This window comes from Equus przewalskii, chromosome 12 (genome assembly GCF_037783145.1).
Source record: "Equus przewalskii isolate Varuska chromosome 12, EquPr2, whole genome shotgun sequence".
In the NCBI taxonomy this organism is placed as follows: Eukaryota; Metazoa; Chordata; class Mammalia; order Perissodactyla; family Equidae; genus Equus; species Equus przewalskii.
In genome coordinates, this window is record NC_091842.1 from 10,576,972 (window position 1) to 10,597,301 (window position 20,330).

The window sequence follows — 20,330 nt, forward strand, 5'->3', positions numbered from 1 at the left end:
TGAGTTCACTAATCTTTTCTTCCACTTCATCTAGTCTGCTGTTGAATCCTTCTATTGTATTTTTTTTAGTTCAGTTATTGTATTCTTCAGTTCTGTAATTTTTGTTTGGTACTTTCTTATATTTTCTGTCTCTTAGTTGAAATTGTTACTTTGTTCATGCATTATTCTCCTGACCCCAATGAGCATCTTTATGACGTTATTTTGAACTCTTTATCAGGTAAATCATGTATCTCTATTTCATCAAGATGTTTTTCTGAGGTTTTATCTTTTTTTAAAAAAATTAATTAACTATTTATTTATTTGAGGAAGATTAGCCCTGAGCTAACTTCTGCCAGTCCTCCTCTTTTTGCTGAGGAAGACTGGCCCTGAGCTAACATCCGTGCCCCTCTTCCTCCAGTTTATATGTGGGATGCCTACCACAGCATGGCTTACCAAGTGGTGCCATGTCCGCACCTGGGATCTGAACTGACGAACCCTGGGCTGCCGAAGCATAACGTGCACACTTAACCACTGTGCCACGGGGCTGGCCCCATGAGGTTTTATCTTGTTCTTTTGTTTGGAACATATTCCTTTGTTTCTTCATTTTCTTTGACTCTCTCTGTTGGTTTCTATACATTAGATAAGACAGCCACCTCTCAGTCTTGAAGGAGTGGCCTGGAGATGAACCTTATTGTTTAGCCCTTCCCTAGTTCTTGGTTGTCTCTCAAACCTTTTTGGTTGTGCAAGCAGCCTACTTTGTACTTAGTGGCTCCTGGTAGTGGAGGGTGTGCCAAAACTTGTCACTGTCCCAGAGGAGAGAATCTCAGTCTGTACCTTGATTCAGCCTGCTTGGACGCCAGACCCTCAAGCAGCAGCTTTTAAAGTGGGCAAATATACGTCTTTCAGGGGAAGACTGGAAAATGGAAGTTTCTGTTTGCTCCTTCTGCACTGAGCCTTGGGGTAATAGACAGTTAAGAACTGTTACTTTGTTTGCTACTGTCCTGTTGAACCATGAATACAAGCCCCACTAGGCACCTGCTTTTAATTGTTTTGGGTCCATACCCGGAGTGGAATTGCTGGATCATATGGTAATTCTATTTTTACTTTTCTGTGGAACCACTATACTGTTTTCCATCACAGCTGCACCATTTAACATTCCTACCGACAGCGCATAAGTTTCCAAATTGTGCCTACACTTGTTGTGCAACACTTGTTCTTTTTTTTTTTTTTTTTTTGGTAAGGAAGATTTGCTCTGAGCTGACATCTGTTGCCAGTCTTCCTCTTTTTTTGGCTTGAGGAACATTATCCCTGAGCTAACATCTGTGCCACTCTTCCTCCATTTTGTATGTGGGGTGCCTCCACAGCCTGGCTAATGAGTGGAACAGGTTCATACCTGGGGATCTGAACCCATGAACCTGGGCTGCCGAAGTGGAGCATGTGGAACTTTAAGCATTTGGCCACAGGGCTAGCCCCTTATTTTCTGTTTGTTTAATAGTAGCCATCCTAATGGCTATGAAGTGGTATCTCATTGTAGTTTTTCTCTCCCTCTCTTTTTTATTGTGTTAAAATACACCTAACATAAAATGGACCATCTTAACCGTGTTTTAAGTGTGCAGTTGAGTGGTGTTAAACACATTCACGCTGTTGTGCAGCCGTCACCACCATCCATCCTCATAACTCTTTTCATCTTGTAGAATTGAAACCCTCTACAGGTATACCTCGTTTTATTGTCCTTCACTTTATTGTGCTTCACAGAGACTGTGTTTTCACAAGACCCCCCACCAGCAAAAAGATTATGACATGCTGAAGGCTCAGGTGATGGTTAGTATTTTTTAGTAATAAAGTATTTTTTAATTAAGGTATGTATATTGTGTTTTCAGACATAATGCTATTGTACACTTAATAGATTACAATACAGTGTAAACATAACTTTTATATGCACTGGGAAACCAAAAAAAATCATGAGACTTGCTTTTTTGTGATACTCACTTTATTTCAGTGGTCTGGAACTGAACCCACAATATCTCTGAGGAATGCCTGTACCTATTAAACAATAAATCTCCATTCTCCCCTACCCCAGCGACCACCATTCTGCTTTCTGGCTCTATGATTTTGACTCTTCTAGGTACCTCATATAGGTGGATCACACAGCATTTGTCCTTTTGTGACTGGCTTATTTCACCTTACATAATGCCCTCAGGGTTCATTCATGTTGCAGCACATGTCAGAATTTCCTTCCTTGTTAAGGCTGAATAATACTCCCTTGTATATATATATATATATATATATATATATATATATATATATATATATACAACATTTTGCTTATCCATTCATCCATTGATGGATACTTAGGTCGCTTCCATGTTTTAGCTACTGTGAACAACGCCGCTATGAATATGGATGTATAAACGTCTCTTTGAGACCCTGCTTTCAATTCATTTGGGTATATACCCAGAAGTGGAATTGTTGGGTCATACAGTAATTCTATTTTTAATTTTTTGAGGAATCTCCATGCTGTTTTCCACAGTGGCTGTACCATTTTATATTCCCACCAACAGTGCACAAGAGTTCCACTTTCTCTACATCCTTGCCAGTGCTTCTTGTTTTCTGTTTATTTGATGGTAACCATCCTAATGGGGGTGAGGTGGTATCTTTGTGTAGTTTTAATTTGAATTTCCCTAATGATTAGTGATGTTGAGCAAATATTTTTATGAGCTTATTGGCAATTTGTATATCTTCTTTGGAGAAATGTCTGTTCAAGTCCTTTGCCCATTTTTTAATTGAGTTGTTTGTTTTTTGTTGTTGAGCTTTAGGAGTTCCTTATATATTATTCATATTAACACCTGGATATATATCTGGATATAAATCAGATATATGATTTACAAATGTTTCCTCCCATTCTGTGGCTTGCCTTTTTACTCTGTTGATTGTATCTTTTTCTCTTTTGAAGATTGACACCTGAGCTAACATCTGTTACATCTGTTGCCAAGCTTCTTTTATTTTTTCTTCTTCTTCTCCTCAAAGCCCCCCAGTACATAGTTGTATATTCCAGTTGTGAGTGCCTCTTGTTGTGCGATGTGGGATGCCACCTCAGCATGGCCTGATGAGTGGTGCCATGTCCATGCCCGGGATCCAAACTGGCAAAACCCCGAGCCGCTGAAGCAGAGGGCACAAACTTAACCACTTGGCCACGGGACCGGCCCCTGATTGTGTCTTTTGGTGCACAGAAGTTTTTAATTTTGATATAGTTCAATTTGTCTATTTTTTCTTTTATTGCTTGTGCTTTTGGTGACTTATGCAAGAAATCATTGCCAAATTCAATGTCATGAAGCTTTTCCCTTATGTTTTATTCTAAGAGTTTTATAGTCTTAGCTCTTACGCTTAGATCTTCAATCCTTTTGAGTTAATTTTGTACATGGTATAAGGTAAGGATCCAACTTCGCTGTTTTGCATGTGGATATCCAGTTTCCCAGTACCATTTGTTGAAAACACTGTCCTTTCTCCATTGAATGTTTTGGCACCCTCGTTGAAACCATTTGACCAGATATGTGAGGATTTATTTCTGGGCTTTCTGTTCTATTCCATTGGTTTAAATGTCTGTCTTTATGTCAGTACTGTACCATTTTGATTACTATAGGTTTGTAATAACTTCAAAGGCTTGAAATTGGGAAGTGTGAGAATTCCAACTTTGTTCTTCTTTTTTCAAGATTGTTTTGGCTATTAGGGGATCCCTTGAGATTCCATATGAATTTTAGGACGGGTTTTTCTAGTTCTGCAGAAATGCTGTTAGGATTTTGATAGAGATTGCATCAAATCGATAGTTCACTTTGGGTGGTATTGACATCTTAACAATATTGTCTTCCAATCCGTGTCCATGGGACGTTCCTCTTATTTATGTCTTCTTTAATTTCTTTCAGCAACATTTTGTAGTTTTCAGGGTACAAGTCTTCTGCCTCCATGGATAAGTTTATTCCTAAGTATTTTATTCATTTTGATGCTGTTGTAAATGGGATTTTCTTAATTTCCTTTTCAGATTGTTCATTGTTAGTGTACAGATATGCAATGGATTTTGACTGATTTTGTATCTTGCAGCTTTGCTGAATTCCTTTATTAGTTCTAACTAATAACAATAGGTCTTTTTGGTCTATCTTTAAGGTTTTCTACTTATAAGATCATGCCATCGGCAAACAGAGATCATTTTACTACTTCCTTTCCAATTTGGATGCCTTTTCTTTCTTTCTTTTTTTGCCTAATTGCTCGAGTTAGGACTTCTAATACAGTGTTGAATAGAAGTGGTAAAAGCGAGCATCTTTGCCTTGTTCCTGATCTTAGAGGGAAAGCTTTCAGACTTTCACACTGAGTATGATGTTATATGCTTTCATATATGACCTTTATTATTTTGAGGTCGTTTCCTTCGATTCCTAGTTTGTTGAGACACCACGTTTGCCTTTTCCTTTTTCCTCTGTCCTCAATCCAGATGGAGACCAGCCTGTCACCTTCCTTCATGTAACAACCCTTCCTGCATTTTAGGCTGGATGCCTGAAAGAAGGGAGCTTTGATTTTCCTTCTTCAGAGAATTTGCCTGTGGTTCTCTTCCTCTTTCCATTAATTTACCCACTCACAACACAAACCTTTGCTGAGGCTGCACTGCGTGTCAGGCTTGGGCAAGCCGCTTTCCTGCCTTGCGAGGGTTCACACACGCTGCCTCAGTCTTCACAGGAACCATCTGAAACAAGAAGGACTTCTGTGTCCACATTGAGAAGCAGAGGTATAGAGGGACTTGCCCAAGGCAGAGCCAGCTCTGAAGACTCCTTGCCCTAATGTATTAATCCCAAGCTGCTGCTGTTTCTGTGTCCGGCCCTTAAGCCACGTTGCTGGCCCCTGGATGAGTGCCTCCTGTCCTTCCTGAGCTGGCTCTGATGGAGGTGGAAAGGGCCCAGGTGCAATCCTGAAGTCTGCTTTCTTTTCTTGCATTCACAGAGGTCCTGGGCCTATGTCAAGAAGTGCCAAAACAACATGTGTCCAAATCAGGGCTTGGTGACTCAGCTGTTGGAGTGGGAGAAGATCGTCCTTGGAGACTTGGTCACAGACATCAAGGATCTCTACTGATCTTCTCTGTGGCCCAGCTATGGGTCCTGAAGAACCTTGGTTGGGGGCATGTTGTGTATAGTGGGCCAAAGGCAGTAACCAGGTTGCTGTGGAAGGAGAAGGCCTCTGCTGCCCGGAACCTCATGTCAGCCTCCTGCAGTGGTTCTTCCCAGGCTCCTCCTTCACACCACACAGCAGGTGCAGTCTGCTCGGACTCAGCGACTGCCCCCATCCCTGGGGCATTCTGGACCACCCCCACTGCATTGCACTCACCCCGCCCACTGCACTCCTGAGGCTGCCTCTGGAAGGCTGCCAGAGCAGCTGCCCCATGTGCCCCCATGACTTGGAGGCTGCTTGGGGGGAGCTCCAGGGGTTCCCACCTTGTGCTGGTCCATAGGGGGTGTCACAGTACTCGCCCATGAGTGGAGAACCCCCAGCCCCAGCCTAGGCCCTGGCCCCAGGCTCCACGGCTCTGAGAGGCTCCTGGCACAAGCCCACAGCCTTGCCTCATCCCCTGCCCGCCTCAAACGGAAGCCCAAGTCCTCAAGGAGTGGGTTTTTGCCAGAGGGGTAAGGGCTTTTCAGGCAGCACGGGCTTTATTCGGGGTCTGAGCTGGGACAGAGCCTAGGGATGGCTGCAGAGCAACGGCTGTCGGTTAGGGAGCTCCTGGTAGGCAGGGCAGAGCCGTTGGAAAGTTTTGGGCAGGGACATGGTGGGGATTAGTCTTCTGTTTTAGGAAGGGCCGTCTGGTGGCTGTGTGAAGGGACAGTAGCGGTGAGCCTGAGGCAGAGAGACAGTAAGGTGGCTGCTATAAAAATCCAGGCGAGAGAAGAGGCTCGTAATCCCGTCCCCGCAGAGGCGCCGCTTCCCAAGGGCGAAAGTGTTTGAGGCAGGTGTCACCTCCCTGGGCCTTGGTTTACTTCCAGCCTGACGGGCAAGGGCACCGCCAGCTGCACCAAGGGGTTGGCGCGACCCGTGCAGCCGAGAGATGGGCCGCCACCGCCCCAGCCCGGGCGGGGAGTAGCGGGGCGGGGAGTAGAGAGGCTAGCGGCCTTAGGCACACGTGGCCCCGCCCCGGGGCCGCCCCGGGCGCTGATTGGCTCAGGCGGAGGGCGGGACCAGCGCGTTCGCGGCTCGAGGCCTTTTCCTATTGGTGGTCGCGGCGGCGCGAGCCCGGAAGCGGGCGGGGGTGGCGGCGGAGGCGGGGGCTCCTCGGACCGCGGAGGTTGCGGCGCTGTCCTCCAGTCGCGGCTTGTCCGGCGCGTGGCCCGGCAGCCATGCAGCCCCCGCCCCCGGGCCCGCTGGGCGACTGCCTGCGGGACTGGGAGGAGCTTCAGCAGGACTTCCAGAGCATCCAGGTGAGCGCCAATGCGGGCGCCCATTGGTCTCCAGCTTCGTCTGTCTGGCTCGAGGTCAAGGGTCGGGCAGCCCCAGGTCAGGCAGCGGGGAGCTCGGGGTCAGGGGTCGGGGACCCTGGCGTCGTTCCCGAGGGCGGCGAGGCCCCGGGTCCCGGTGTCGCCGGCTGGACCCTCTTCTCGGCCCCAGATGAGTGTCCGGTCGCGGCGCCCTTCTGCCGCGCGGCCGCCGCGACCCCGGCGGGACCCCACTGCGCCAGGCGGACTCGGGCCTCTCGCCGGGGCCTTGGAGAGCGGCCGCCGGAGTCAGAGCTGGCCCGGCCCAGTCTTGGGGCGGTCGCTCAGCCGGCGTGCCGTGGGCGCCGACCGGCCGGAGCCGCGAGCAGCGCGTCCCCGCCCTCGGGCAGCGGTCTGGGCTCAGTGCGGCCAGGGGAAGTGGTGGTGAGGTGAAGTCCCGGCCTGGATGGGGGCCGGGCCTGGCCGGTCCAGGATGAAGGACAGCGCCCACGAAGACAGGACCATGTGGCTGCTGCACAGAGAAGGAGGGGCGAAGTGGGCTGGCCAGACTCTGCAGGAACCTCAGGGGCCTGGCCGGGACTGGGGTCTCTCTGAGGCCAGTGGGGAGCCACGGGAGGATTGTCTGCACCTCACTCGTATGGGCCACTGTGCTGTTCTGGGGGAAGGCCAGGGAGGAGGAAGCTGCTGGCCCCCCGGCGACAGGAGATGGTGGTGGCTTGGGTGGGCAGAGGTGGCACAAGCTGGGTTCTGAGGGGGTGTGGTGGCTCTTCCTGGGCATGAGAAACAAGACCCAGACAAGGTAGAGCCCAGGCCAGCTGGGCACTTGATCAGGGCTTGCCTCTCCTGGTCTGGTGCCAGTCCCTTCCTGTCCGCATTGAAGCCCAGCTGCCCCCTGGCCTGGCCACGCCTGCTGCGGTTAGCGCTGCTGCCCAGAGTCCTGGGCAGAGCAGACCAAGTCTCCCCACCTGGCCACCACTGTCCTGGCCTCGGCCCCTGCCTCATCTTCCTCACACCGCCCCTTGCCCAATCTCCAGGCTGCTTCTCGAGATTCACCCACCAGGGCAAAGTGCTCTGGGAAGCCTTAGGCCAAAGGTGCTGGGGGAGGGGTAGAGGGGCTAGCCTTATAGCAGGAAGTCCAAGGGCGGAAGCCTGATGACCTTTAAGCTGGAAGCAAGATTCTGGGAGTGCTGGAGCAGAGGGCATCTTGGATACATTCAACTGCCCCCCGCTCTTGCAGGCTGGCTGGGCAGGAGGGTCTGAGAGGGCAGGGGTGGCTTCAGGCAGCCTGCCTGGTCCAGAAGGTGGACCTGTGGGCCTGGAGTCCAGACTCAGGGTAGGGAGAGAGCAGAGGAACAACTAGTAGATGGGTTGAGGCTGAGAAAACCTTCAGGGAACTAGCCTGTTTCTGGGAGAGGGGTGCCGCGGGGGCTTCTGGGCTTGCAAGAAGAACCCTATCTCCTTGCCTGCCTTGGGGAGAGAGCACCCTCAGGGAGGTCCCTGGGCTGGCACAGCTGGCTGCCTCCTTTCCTGCTCAGACCCTCTCAAGGAGCCCTGGGGGCGTTCCTGCCCAGCAGGCTCTGGCTCAGGGGCTTCACAGTCAGCCCAAGCCTTCCCCCAACCCGGTCCCCAGGAGACCCACCGGCTGTACCGCCTGAAGCTGGAGGAGCTGACCAAGCTGCAGAACAGCTGTACCGGCTCCATCACTCGACAGAAGAAACGGCTCCAGGAGCTGGTCCTCCTCCTGAAGAAGTTAGGACCCCCCCCTCAAGCTCCCGCATACCGCCCTAGCCTTGGGCTGGGAGTAGGTGGCTGGTCTGGTGGGGTGGACGGCTGGTGCTGACTCCTGGAGCGAACCTGGGCATGGCTTCTCCCGTTTGCCCTCCTGCCCCACCCGTGTCAGGTGTGATACCTGGTGTCTCCTGCTCTGACTCAGGCTTCTGGCCCCACCTGCAGATGCAAATCTTCCCTCCCGTCGGGGGCTGAGGAGGCCGCCCAGGAGCTGGAGAACCAGATCAAGGAGCGCCAAGGTCTCTTCTTCGACATGGAGGCCTATTTGCCCAAGAAGAATGGGTGAGACCCCTCGCCCAAGCTCAGTTCACAGCCACTCCTGGGAGAGAGGCCTGAAGCCCTGTCTTCCTCTGCTTGGTTGTTCAGTCAGCAAAGCTCCCTGGACCCACTCTGGCTGAGCACTCGGGCACAGCCCCATGTCAGGGGAGACAGCCCGAGCGACAGTGATGGCTCGCCACGATGAGTGCTTTGTGGGGGTATACGGGGAATGGGGGAGCCCAGTGAGGCCCCTAACCCAGCCCAGGAGGTCAGAGAGAGCCTCCTGGAGTGAGTGGTGCCTGAGCCAAGTGTAAAGAATAAAGGGGTGAGCGGGGCAGACACAGGAAGGTGATGGCCAGAGCTCAGCATGGGAGGTGAGAGGTCACAGTAAGACCACAGGGGGAGCCAGGCTGCAGAGTTTGCCTCAGCCCGGTAGGCGGGGGACAGTGACAGGTCAGATATGCACTTAGATCAGCCCTAGTCACCCAGGAGGATGGGCAGGGGACAGGGCAGGACCCTAGGCTGAGCGAAAAACATCCAGCAGAGACTGCAGGCAGTGGGAGAGTGCAACAGGGAGAGAGCATGTCCCACAAGGCAAGGAAAGAAGGCGTGGTCAGTGGCCTCAGATCAGACGGCCCAGCGGGGTCGAATGTCATAAGGAAGGGGAAATGTTTCACTGGAAGTTGGGCTGACCCAGGATGGTGTTGGTGGAAGTGGATGTTGGGGATGACAGGAGAGCCGAGCAGGCAGCCAAGTTTAGGCCACTCTTCAGAAACTTGGCTGTGAGTGGAAGCAGAAACTAGTAACTAGAAACTGGTCACTAAAACTTGGCACGAGGGTTTCGGGGCATGTGTAGGTGTGTGTTTAGGTTTGTTTGCACACAGGAAAGACTTGGGCATCTCTACTGCTGAGAGGTGGGGCCAGCAGAGGGGAGAGACCCAGGAAAGGGGTGCTAAGCGATGGAGGGAAGTCCCTGGGGAGATGGGCTGGGCTGGGCCAGGCCCTTCCTCTTTGGGATGGGAGGCGGCAGGCGGGGAGATGTTGGCTGCTGGAGGGACACGGGATGGAGGGTTTGCAGGAGAGGGTTGGATGAGGCCATCGCTGGGAATGGGATAGGGAGCTAGCGGCGATGGGGAGAGGCAGCCTGGCAACCTGGTTGGAGTCCCGCCGTGCCCGAGTCCCTTTGCACCCTTGGGCAAGTCCCCTAACCACTCTGAGCTGGTCCATGTGGCTTGAGTGTGAACAAGAGCCCCTGTGTGGGTGCAGCTGCCTGTACATGGCTGACTTTCGGGTCACCTCTCAGAGTTTCCCTGGCAGAGAAGGAAGAGATGAGCTTTGTTGGTGGGTGTGATGGCAGTGCAAGGAGCTGGGAGTCACGGGGTTGGCAAGAAAGTGGTTGACATGTGAAGGAGGGTGTGGGGACTCAGCTGGCTCAGGAAAGGAGAGCAGTCAGGAGGGCCTGGAAGCCTCAGGGAGGGGAGGGTCCAAGTGGTGGAATGGTCCTGGCAGGTGGGCGCTTGGGGTCAGAATACAACCAGCTTCTGAGGAGGCCATTCTGGGTTGGGAGGAGGTCCTGGGGTGGCTGCGGACGTGGGTTGCTGCAGTGAACTCAGGGCTGAGGGTGCTCGAAGTGGCAGGAACTGTAGGGTAGGTGATAGATGGTGATCATGCACAGGGGCGTTGAGTCCACTGCCCAGGCGATCTGAGATGTGGGCACAGCTTCCGAGGGGTGGGGGGAGAGCCAGGCTGCCCTTGAGGCCCTGAGGTGGGGGAGCTTGGGGGCAGAGGAGGGAGGGAGGGGAGGTCAGTGTGCCCTGGAGCAGGATTTGGGAGCAGGCAGGGAGAAAGGCCGGGCATCAGTGTTTCCCACGCAGTTGGTCTGTACATCCCCAAGGTCAGAACTCAAAGCCAAGGCCATGGGAAGGCTGGGTGGGGTGGTGACCCGGATCTTGGCCAGGCCTGGCCCACCTGGCGGGCTCTGTGTCCTTTGGCTTCCCTCTCAGTCAGAGCCTCTCCTCACCTGGTCTCTCCCCTCCACCTCCCCCCAATAGGTTGTACCTGAGCCTGGTTCTGGGCAACGTCAACGTGACCCTCCTGAGCAAGCAGGCTAAGTAATTTGTAGTGGGCTGGGTCTCAACCCTGCTCTCCCGGGTCCTTTCCATTCTGCCCCAGCTTCCCTGGCTAAGCCTTGGGGTTCAGGGACTGCTCCCCCGTGCTGGTTCCATGCCACCCACAGAAGTGTGTCCAGAGCAGGAGCCTCTCTCCTTGGGCGGAGGCGAGGGTGGGCGCCACCAGCACTTCAGACTGTCCCATGAGCGTGTGCCCACCCCAGGTTCGCCTACAAAGACGAGTACGAGAAGTTCAAGCTCTACCTCACCATCATCCTCATCCTCATCTCCTTCACCTGCCGCTTCCTCCTCAACTCCAGGTGGGTGTCCCACTGCTTGGGGCTGGACCCTGCGCCCTCTCCAGCTCTGGCACCAACGCTCTGTACCCCTCCCCAGGGTGACAGACGCTACCTTCAACTTCCTTCTGGTCTGGTATTACTGCACCCTGACCATCCGAGAGAGCATCCTCATCAACAACGGCTCCCGGTGGGTGAGGGCGGGGCTGACCCTGGCTCCTGAGGTGGGTGGGGGCACTGGAGCTACCCGAGAAAGTTGCGGGGATGCCGTGGCCCTCTGAGGAGGAGGAACTGGGGGTACTGCTTTCTTCCCATCTCAGCCCCATCCTTGTCCCCGAGCACCAATCCTGGGGGCTGAGGGGACAGGAGTGACAGTGGCTTCCTGATACAGGATCAAAGGCTGGTGGGTTTTCCATCATTACGTGTCTACGTTCCTGTCAGGAGTCATGTTGACATGGTGAGTGGCCCAGCTTGGCTCCCAGGGCCCCGGGGCGGGACACAGAGATGGCGCCCCCCAAGCTCTCCACCTTCCTCTTCCTTCTGCCTTAGGCCTGATGGCCTCATGTATCAGAAGTTCCGGAACCAGTTCCTGTCCTTCTCCATGTACCAGAGTGAGTGTCTCGGGGTCCCTGGTCGGCTCAGCACTCGTCGGCAGGGAGGGCTGGGGAGAGGACTCTGGGCTCCAGCCCAGTCCTGACGCCGCTCTCCCCAGGTTTTGTGCAGTTCCTGCAGTATTACTACCAGAGCGGCTGTCTGTACCGCCTGCGGGCCCTGGGCGAGAGGCACACCATGGACCTCACTGTGGGTGAGTCGGCATGGCCGCCCTCTAGGATCCTGACAAGGCTGCTGGGAAGGCGGAGTCCTCTCCTCTCGACCCGGGTCAGGTGACATCTGTCCTTGGTTGTTCTCTGCTCTGTCCCTCCTTCCCTGCAGAGGGCTTCCAGTCCTGGATGTGGCGGGGCCTCACCTTCTTGCTGCCCTTTCTTTTCTTTGGACAGGTAAGTTTCTGTGCATGTCCCCGTCCACGTGGCTGTCCATCCCCTGCTCTGGCTTGAGTAGCAACTGCATTCTACTGTGTAAACTCCCCTCTCTCCCAGTTCTGGCAGCTTTTTAACGCGCTGACGTTGTTCAGCCTGGCCCGGGACCCTGAGTGCAAGGAGTGGCAGGTGAGCCAGGGCCCCTGGAAAAGGCGCTGGGGGGGGGAGGGGGGGCCATGGCCCGGCCCCTGTCCTAACCAAGATTCCTCCCCTAGGTGCTCATGTGCGGCCTCCCCTTCCTCCTCCTCTTCCTCGGCAATTTCTTCACCACCCTGCGGGTTGTGCACCAGAAATTCCACAGTCAGCGGCACGGGAACAAGAAAGAATGAGGCTGGGCCTTCCCCTGCCTGCAGGCTCGGCTCCCTATGGCACCCCGGCCCGGAAGGGCTTCTGTACCCCATATGTTGAGGGAGTGGGGGGCTTCCCTCATCCGGGAGGGTCTCTTCTGCTCTCCCCTGGATTTTGTGGGCTCTGTGGGCCCCTAACGTTATGCTGGAGAGGAAGACCTGGGCCCCAGCCCTGCGGGGAGCTGGGGCCAGCGGCCTCAATAAAGGGAGAGGCACAGTGGTGGCTCCAGGTGTGTTCTCCATATGGCAGGGGCTCGGTGGCTCTCTGTGCCACCCTGGGTTCTTGGGGCTCCAGAGCTGTTGGTCTCTCTGCGTAGGTCTAACTAAACCCAGGTGGAGGCCCCAGATCCACTCAACGCAAATACAGAAAACAGAACTTTATTCTAAGGGCCAGAAGTTATTTAAAATTATTTACACTCATTGAAAATCACGTGGAAGGGGCAGGCCCCAGCTCAGCTGAGAGAGGAGCCCCTTTTGTATAGCCACTGGGCCTGAGGTGTTCACAAAGTGCGGGCCCGGTCACCCCTGGCCACGTGCCCTGGGGCTGGGGGGCTCTGGAGGGCACATCGTGGGCCCAGAACAGTCTGTCACTGGGCCTGCCTCTGGTGGCAAGGCCCAGCAGGAACTGCCCGGGAGACCAGCAGAAGGGAGTAAGGAAAGTGATTACATGGGCAGGCGAGTCTATAGAGTGAGAGGGTAGAGCAAGACTGGGCTGGGTCACTCCTAGCTCCACACGTCCAGCGAGTAGCGGCCCTTGGTCATCAGCTTCTTGATGTAGTCCACAGCCTGGGCATGCTCCATGGTCCCCAGCTCGGCCACGATGTCGTAGAACGTGTTCTGCACATCCCTCGCCATGTTCCGAGCATCCCTGGGGGCAGGAAGGAGGTGACACTGGGGGCTGGGCCAGGGGCCCCCAGACAGGCAGGCAGGGCCCCCCCTTCCACTGCCCTCACTCACCCGCAGACGTAGATGTGGGCGCCTCCCTCATGGATCAGCTTCCACAGGTGCTCCTTGTCCCTTTTCAGTAAGTGCTGCACATAGACCTGGGGGCGGAGGGTGCCCGTGAGGAGGGCTGGCCCACAGCCCCCCAGCCCCCTTGAGCGGCCTGCCCACGGCCTCACCTTGTGGGCCTGCTCCCGGGAGAAGGCCACGTTGAGCTGGGTGAGGGAGCCGTCCCTGTGGAACTGGGCCAGCTCGTCGCGGTACAGGTAGTCTTCATCCGACCGGCGGCAGCCGTAGTAGAGCAGCGTCTCCCCCACCTCCTTGCCTGGGGCGGCAGCAGCCAGGGTTAGTCGTGGACCTGGCCTGACCCCATGCCGTCCCTGTCCCCGCCTCCGGGCCCACACACTCACCCTGCTGCTGCAGCCAGGCCCGCTCCTGGATGAAGCCTATGAAGGGGGCAATCCCAGTGCCAGGGCCCACCATGATGACGGGCGTGGTGGCCTTGAATGGCAGGCGGAACTGGGACTTGCGCACAAACATGGGCACCAGGGCCCGGCGGCCATTCTCCTTGGCGGGCTCCTTGGCCCGCAGCCAGGTGGTGGCCACACCTTTGTTGATGCGGCCAGTCTTGGTTTCATACTCCACAGCCACGGCACAAATGTGCACGGAGTTGGGGTGGACCTGGTTAGGGGGTCAGGAGTGAGCGCAGTAGCCTTGCCCGAGGCCCCTTCCCTCTCCTGCCACCCTGTCCCCTGAGCTGCCTCGGCATGGGGGCCCTGCTCGGGACCTGTTCACACCCTCTGAGGCACCCAAGCCGCCTCAGCCCCTTCCCAGCAGCGTCCCTGATGGGTTCTGGGCACCGGGGCTGAGAGCAGTCTGCAGTCTTATAGTCCAGCCTACTGGATGCACAGCTCGGGGACTCTCGAGCTGACTGCCCAGGCATTTGGGGCAGAGCTGGGCCGTGGCTCAGGGCACCTGTGCACCCCGAAGGAGCCAATGCTGTGCCTTCCATGCGTGGGCCGGGCCTCGAGCCCAGGGCTGACAGCAGCGCCGGCACCCCCACCTTGGAGGATGAGGCGATGGAGTAGTAGCGGGCCTGGAGCCGAGGCAGCAGCTCACAAAGGTGGTCGATGGGGGGCCGCAGGGACGGGTAGTCCTGCAGGATGGCCAGGATGTGCCTCCGGGCCTCCACGACCCAGGTCAAGTACAACTCCTGAGGAAGACAGAATGCGGGTGAGACACGGGCGAGGGGACCCAGAGGCACAGGGGGCAACAGGGCTGAAGTTGGGCCCAAAACAGGCTTGGAGAATGGCTGGGAGCTGCAGCCCAGGGCTGCCGTGGTGGCACTCTGGGTTCTGGGGACGGGAGAGGTAGGCTTACCTTGCCCTCGCCTGAGGAGGAGGCCATTTTGCGCAACTGCTCCTGCTCGAAGGGCTCCGAGGCGTACTGGGCCAGCTCGTAGAGCACGTTGGTGCGCGGCGGGTTGGTGATATCCAGATAGTAGGTGAGGGCCGTCCGGTAGGAGGTGGGGCAGGGGAACGGGTGTTTCTTGTTGGACTCCTCTGCAGGGGGAGAGAAGGCAGGATTTGGGGTTAGTGGCCACCACCCCGGATGCGGTGGGCGAAGCCCCAGGTCTGCTCTGCAGGAAGCAGGTGGCCCAGCTGGCACTGGAAGCGAGGCCAGCTCTTTCTGGTGCTTCCTTGGCCCTGGGGCAAAGCTCAGGCCTGACAGGCAGTCCTCCACAGAGGCGGGCATTGCTGGGGGAGGCCTGGCGCTCACTGTCCCCACTCCAGGAGAAGCTGAGCCCCTGTGGGGGGCCCTTTGCCTGCCGAGAGCTGCTCAGAGGGCAGAAGAGGCAGAGCTCCCCAAGTGTGTCCTGTCTGACCGTGGGCTGGGCCTGGTCCACTGTGGGGGCCCCAGGCTCATGACTGTGAGATGCCAATACTGAGGCCCTCACCTCTGATGGCAGGTTCACCTCCAGTCATTTTTGTGCTTGGACACACGTGGAGGTCTATACATGGGGCACCCAGAGGCCGAGCTCTTGGAGAGGCGTCCTGTACACGCCAGCCACCGGCACAGGCCCAGTGCCAGCCCTTGCTGGGCCCGTCCACTGCCACCCACCAACAAGCCGGCTCTACTGAGCCCCTCCCCATAGTCAGGTTCCAGTGGAGCTGAGCCCGGGACCAAGCAAGACGCAGCTCCGTGTCTTAGAGGCGTGACTGTGGGCTTGTTTATTCCTGGGCACAAATGAGCCACCGGAGAACTGCCGAGGACACGTGGAGAGGGCCTGGCCTAGGACAGAGGCTCAGCGTTTAGGGGTCTGGGTCTGTCTGGAGGGGCTTGAACGTACTGAAGTATGACCTATGTAAAGTGTACAAGTCACACGTGTATGGCTTGGTGGATTTTCATGAACTGAACATGCTCACATAGCCAGCACCCAGACCAAGAAGCAGGTGTTCCCAGCACCCAGAACCCTCTTGAGCCGGGCCCAGAAGCCAGGGCTCAGGCCTTGCACTCCAGGGCACACAGGGTGTGTGAGCACATCCTTTTTAAAGCTGCGCGTCTGCCTCCGTGGCCCTCTCTCTGCAGCTCTTGGCAGTAGAGGACCCATAGGGGCTCCGATTCTCCTGGGGGAGAGTGAGCAGCACAGCCTCTCCTAGCAAGGTCCCGTCTTTGAAGGCACAAGGAACATGCCCCACAGAGTGAGAGAACGGCCCACATGTGTACCCTCTGGGCTTCCACGTCGTGTTTGCATGGCAAATTCTGATATAAGTCAGTCGCCTCGGGTGCCGGTCCTCTCAAGGGCTGCCTCTGGAACTGCTGAGGGAGCAGCCCAGGCTGGGATCCCCGAGGACCACAGTGAGTGAGGCAGGGCCAGGTGGAGCTGGGCCCCAGGTCAGTGGAGAGTGGGGGCCCCACAGGGCTCACAGAGCGGCTCAGGTGGCAGCCCTAAGCGGCCTGGGGAAGCCCTGTCCCATGCTAGTGCCTCCTGCACTCCAAGTGCCTGGGATGGACCTGAGGGCTGTCAGTTGCTCACTCTGATCCCCGGGTGTACAGGGGAGGAGCCGGAGGCCCTGGAGAGGGAGAGGGCAGCCCCGGGCCCTCAGTGGCTAGTCATGGTAGAGCCAGAACTAAGGACCAGGGCCCTGGTCTGCAATCCCCTCTTCTCCACAGGACATGGGGGCTGGGTGGGCAGTCGGGACTAGCTCTGTCTCTGGGCACCCCTCCCTCCCTCAAGGGGCTGCCAGTGCAGGGATGGGGGGACCCCAAGGGAGACAGGCAGACCTAACAGCTACCTTTGCCCCCTGCCCTCTGAGTTTGCTCCAGAACCATCACCGTTAGGGCCTCTAGGCACCAGAGCTCAGGCCTGAGCACGAAAGTTCAACCTCTGGGACTTGCCAAGGGCCATTCCTACCAGCTGCCTTGGGCCAGGCAGGGAGGGGGGTGCGCTGGATTCTAGGACTCACCATCGAGATTGTTTAGGGACATGATGACGTCCAGGTCGGCACCCAGGATCTCGCCAAGCTGGTTGACCAGGGCAGAGTCATTGGCCGGGTAAACGGCCACATGGTCCCCGGATTCATACCTGGGGGGAGATGTGAGGTTCAGGAGGGTGGAAGGGGCTCTGCACCCAGATCAGGAGGCTCGAGTGAAGGTTCAGGGGAGGGGTGGCAGCAGCTGGTACCTGATTTTGGAATCTGAGATGTCTAATTCCAGGTGCATGAGGTGGCGCTCAGTTCCCTGGTTCAGCTTCCGGTTGGTGGTGACTACGGCCAAGAATGGATTCTTGGCATCAAAGGGGCTGGGTGGGGAGGAAAGCAGCTCAGTGATTGGCCAGGTCTTGCATCTGAATCCCCCACCCCCAAGGGACCTTCAGCTTTCATGGAACATAGGAACCTCAGAGCTGGCGTTTAAGGGCTACGAAGAAACCTCGCCAATTATGTAAAGGGTTCTCCCAGTGCAATCCAGGGCAGTGCTCCCAGCAACACCACAAAGTGGGCAGAGCTAGGTTATCAGTGTCCCACTGACACATAAGGAAACAGGCTGGGCCCTAAAAACCTGGGAGACCTTCCACACTCTGTACCCACTGGTGGTCTGAGTGCAGAGGAGGACCGGGCCCTTGAAGACGGCTCCCAAGACAGAAGGTGTCTGGGGTCCCCAAGTGACGGTGTGGAGCAGAGCTCCCTCCCTTACGTGCCCTGGACTGTGACAGGAACAGGAGATAAACTTTTACTCCATAAGGTCACTGAATGTTGGCGCTTCCTGTCACAGGTACAGCAGGACTGACTAAAGCTGGGCTGTGGTCTTGAATCCCAGGGGTACGGGGGGGACAGTCCTGGGCGGCTCCAGCAGGAGTCTGGGCAGCATCCAGGGGAAGGCAAGTCAGGGCCCCAGGAAAGGAACAAGCCCTATGTTGAGGCAGATTTAAGGAAGTGAAACCTTCTGCTAAAGTTCACCCTGGACCCAGAGCCGAACTCACTACGTCCTGGTCCAGGACCTGGTGGGCACCACCACCCCGCCCAACCCCGGGATATTCCGAGTACAATGTCAAAGCAAATTAAGTACAAACTGCGCAAGGGCCAGTCTCCTCAAGGCCGGGCCCTGGATGAGGGTCCGCTGGGCAGGGCGGGGTCCTCGGGGCCCTGAGCACAGAGCAGCCTCCCGTCTCTCCCCTCTGGGCTCAGGCCCCCTCCTGCGCAGTGGAGATGAAAACGTGGCGCCCCCACCCATGCCCACTCCTGGACAAGGGTGGAGATAAGGATGCCCCACGAGATGGGGTCTGGGAGGAACGGTCCTGCGGGGACACGTGGGACTGCCAGTTGCTTCCCATCCCCAGGCCCCTGAGACGGGGTGTTCCGAGGGCCACAGGCCTGGCCCCGCCACGTTCTCTACTCACGGTTTCTGGGTCTCATAGCTCTTCAGGCGGCCCATCTCACCCACGTACACCTTGGCTGCGTCTATGTCTGTGTGCACCAGCAGCTCATACTGGCGAATGCTGGAAAGGGGAGACCGGGGGTGAGGGGAGGCTGGGAGGTGGCAGGGGTCTGTCCCCAGGGAGGGAGGCTGCCTCGGAGTGAGACTGTGAGAAGACGGTGCATGCCGCAGGGAGCTGAGGACCAGATATGACGGGCAGATGGGAGATGCATGAGGATGGGAAGCAGGAGAGCAAGGAGGGGAGCTGGCATGGAGCCAAGGGAGGCCTGGGGGTCAGCAGGCTTCGAGGCGATTCTAGGAAAGGTAAGGAAAGCCCTGCCCAGACTCCATCACTTCGGCCCAGGACCTGAGACCCTCCCGCACTCTGACTGATCTTCCGCCAGATGCTGCCCCCTGGCCTCCCACCCTCGCGGCCCTCGCCCAGGGCGTCCTGCCCTGTGTGCGGGCACACACTCACCTGGACTCCTCTCCTGTGGCTTCCACCCCAAAGTGTTCACACACGGCTGGCCAGAACTGCTCTCGCCACGTGATGAAATCCTCCTCCAGGCTGGGGAGAGAGGGATGAGCCGGTCGGGGCAGCAAGACCTGCGATGGGCTGGCTTCCCCAAAGCCTGGGCGCCAGGGGGCTGCCAGGCCAGCTTGGACCCTCCCTCAGCAGCCTCCAGAGCTCAAGGGCTCACTTCACTCTGGTCTGCCCAGTGATGTAACCCAAGGCATCAGGAAGGATCTAGAGGGTCTGTGCTAACTGGGGGTGGCTTCTCTGTGAGCTGGGCAGGCCAAGAGGATGTGGAAACGCAAAGAACACTGAGCAGGGGCTGGGGGGTGGTGAGGGCACTCCTTTCCCTGCCCTTGGTGATGCGTGTCACGGAGATTTAGTGGACACCATGGCTTTGCACTCCCCTCATGTGCCACACCAAGCCCCAACTCTGTGGCTCCTGACCTCTGACAGCCAGGGTCGGGGGACTCCGGAGTTGGGGGTCGGCATGCAGGGCTGGGTGGGGGACACTCACTTTCCGTCATCGTCGCCCAACCCCAGCTCAAAGATCCTCTGGGCACCGAGCTGCTCCAGCCGCTTGTCCACATACTTGCCCATGGCATTGAAGTGCTCGTAGGTCTTGTTCCCAAGGCCGAACACCTGTGTGGACAGAGGGGCGGGGTCTGAGGCCCAGCTAGCAGTTGGGGGTGTTTCTCTCAGTGCCGGCCAAGCCGCTGGGCAGCACCCGCAGGCCTCAGTACCTGCCAGACGCCTTGCACTGTGAGGTGGGCCACCTCTGGCCCCTGGACATGGCTTTGTTTCAGTGACCTGCAGCCCAGGGCTCCCTCTGCAGCCAGCCTCTAAGCCTCAACCCTGGGTGGCCAGCAGGGGCAATTCACCCTCCCTGCCCTACTCTCCTTGCCCAGCCAAATCTTGGCCATCCGGCCACACCTTTCTTGACTTTAGTCTCCAGCAACAAGTGCTCCCTGGAGCAAAGTGGGGCTTGGGACATGGGAGGAGAAGCTCTCTTACTGGTAGGGCCCAGGGCAGAAGAGAGGGTTGCCCCACGAGCCCACGGGCTCCCCACCAGGCCCCCCTGTCCTGGCACCTTGGCCTGCCCTGGCTGATCAGAACAAGGTGACAGCTGGAGGGTTTCCTCTTGGACACAGGGGAGGCCCAGGGGAGGCGCTGCAGGCTGCCACAACCCCCAGGGAGGCACTGGAGGAAAGACAGGTGACTCACCGCATACTTGACTCCAGAGAGGTCCACGTCCGCCTCCTGGAGCCAGTCATAGAAGTCCTGGGCATTGTCAGTGGGGTCCCCCTCGCCGTAGGTGGCCATGCAGAACACTGCCAGGGAGTTCTCTATCTCTGAAAGGCTGCCCAGGTCGGCCTGAAGAGACAAGAGCAGGGCCGGGCCCAGCAACCATCATTGAACCTGCTCTCGGGCAGGTCTGAACCTGACAGGATGCAGACGAGCGTTCGAGTGGAGGGCGTGCATTTCCAGAGAAAAGGGAACAGCAGGCACAAAATAACAGGTGTGAAGGCCTGGGGTGCTGCCAGGCAGGAGCAGGCCACGTTCCGGGCCACCAGCTGGCACTAGAACGCAGTTCCCTGTGCGTCAGGCCCTGGGCCACTGTGGGAGAACCTCATCGTCCCACAAAGTCCCGGGGGCACAGCAGGGCCTGGGTTCAGTAGTCCT

At 56.9% G+C, this 20,330-nt stretch overlaps 3 protein-coding genes across 36 annotated transcripts in view; 2 read left to right on the top strand and 1 right to left on the bottom strand.

Annotated features, from left to right (window-relative positions):
* STYXL1 (serine/threonine/tyrosine interacting like 1) overlaps positions 1 to 5,502 on the top strand; it is a 62,498-nt gene extending 56,996 nt beyond the window's left edge. For 12 of the 19 annotated variants that reach the window (XM_070567710.1, XM_008535352.2, XM_070567714.1 and 9 more), the window contains one exon: positions 4,963 to 5,502. In XM_070567710.1, the coding sequence (XP_070423811.1) occupies positions 4,963 to 5,363 (401 nt within the window). In that variant the 3' untranslated portion in view covers positions 5,364 to 5,502. The remainder of the gene's footprint in view (positions 1 to 4,962) is intronic. The other 7 variants (XM_070567719.1, XM_070567722.1, XM_070567721.1 and 4 more) reach the window with 1 other exon arrangement.
* A 441-nt stretch (positions 5,503 to 5,943) lies between these two features.
* TMEM120A (transmembrane protein 120A) lies at positions 5,944 to 12,494 on the top strand. Its single transcript, XM_070567725.1, has 12 exons — positions 5,944 to 6,428; positions 8,074 to 8,192; positions 8,397 to 8,513; positions 10,541 to 10,600; positions 10,822 to 10,917; positions 10,994 to 11,083; positions 11,285 to 11,350; positions 11,443 to 11,504; positions 11,606 to 11,698; positions 11,827 to 11,891; positions 11,991 to 12,059; positions 12,146 to 12,494. Exons 1-12 carry the CDS (start codon positions 6,348 to 6,350, stop codon positions 12,257 to 12,259), a joined length of 1,032 nt encoding a protein of 343 aa, XP_070423826.1. The 5' UTR covers positions 5,944 to 6,347; the 3' UTR covers positions 12,260 to 12,494.
* A 145-nt stretch (positions 12,495 to 12,639) lies between these two features.
* POR (cytochrome p450 oxidoreductase) overlaps positions 12,640 to 20,330 on the bottom strand; it is a 100,097-nt gene continuing 92,406 nt past the window's right edge. For all 16 annotated transcript variants that reach the window (XM_070567693.1, XM_070567694.1, XM_070567701.1 and 13 more), the window contains 12 exons: positions 19,872 to 20,021; positions 19,165 to 19,289; positions 18,612 to 18,701; positions 18,117 to 18,215; positions 16,905 to 17,021; positions 16,687 to 16,805; positions 14,600 to 14,781; positions 14,283 to 14,432; positions 13,630 to 13,900; positions 13,399 to 13,544; positions 13,235 to 13,320; positions 12,640 to 13,145 (listed from right to left, as the gene is read on the bottom strand). In XM_070567693.1, the coding sequence (XP_070423794.1) occupies positions 13,001 to 13,145; positions 13,235 to 13,320; positions 13,399 to 13,544; positions 13,630 to 13,900; positions 14,283 to 14,432; positions 14,600 to 14,781; positions 16,687 to 16,805; positions 16,905 to 17,021; positions 18,117 to 18,215; positions 18,612 to 18,701; positions 19,165 to 19,289; positions 19,872 to 20,021 (1,680 nt within the window). In that variant the 3' untranslated portion in view covers positions 12,640 to 13,000. The remainder of the gene's footprint in view (positions 13,146 to 13,234; positions 13,321 to 13,398; positions 13,545 to 13,629; positions 13,901 to 14,282; positions 14,433 to 14,599; positions 14,782 to 16,686; positions 16,806 to 16,904; positions 17,022 to 18,116; positions 18,216 to 18,611; positions 18,702 to 19,164; positions 19,290 to 19,871; positions 20,022 to 20,330) is intronic.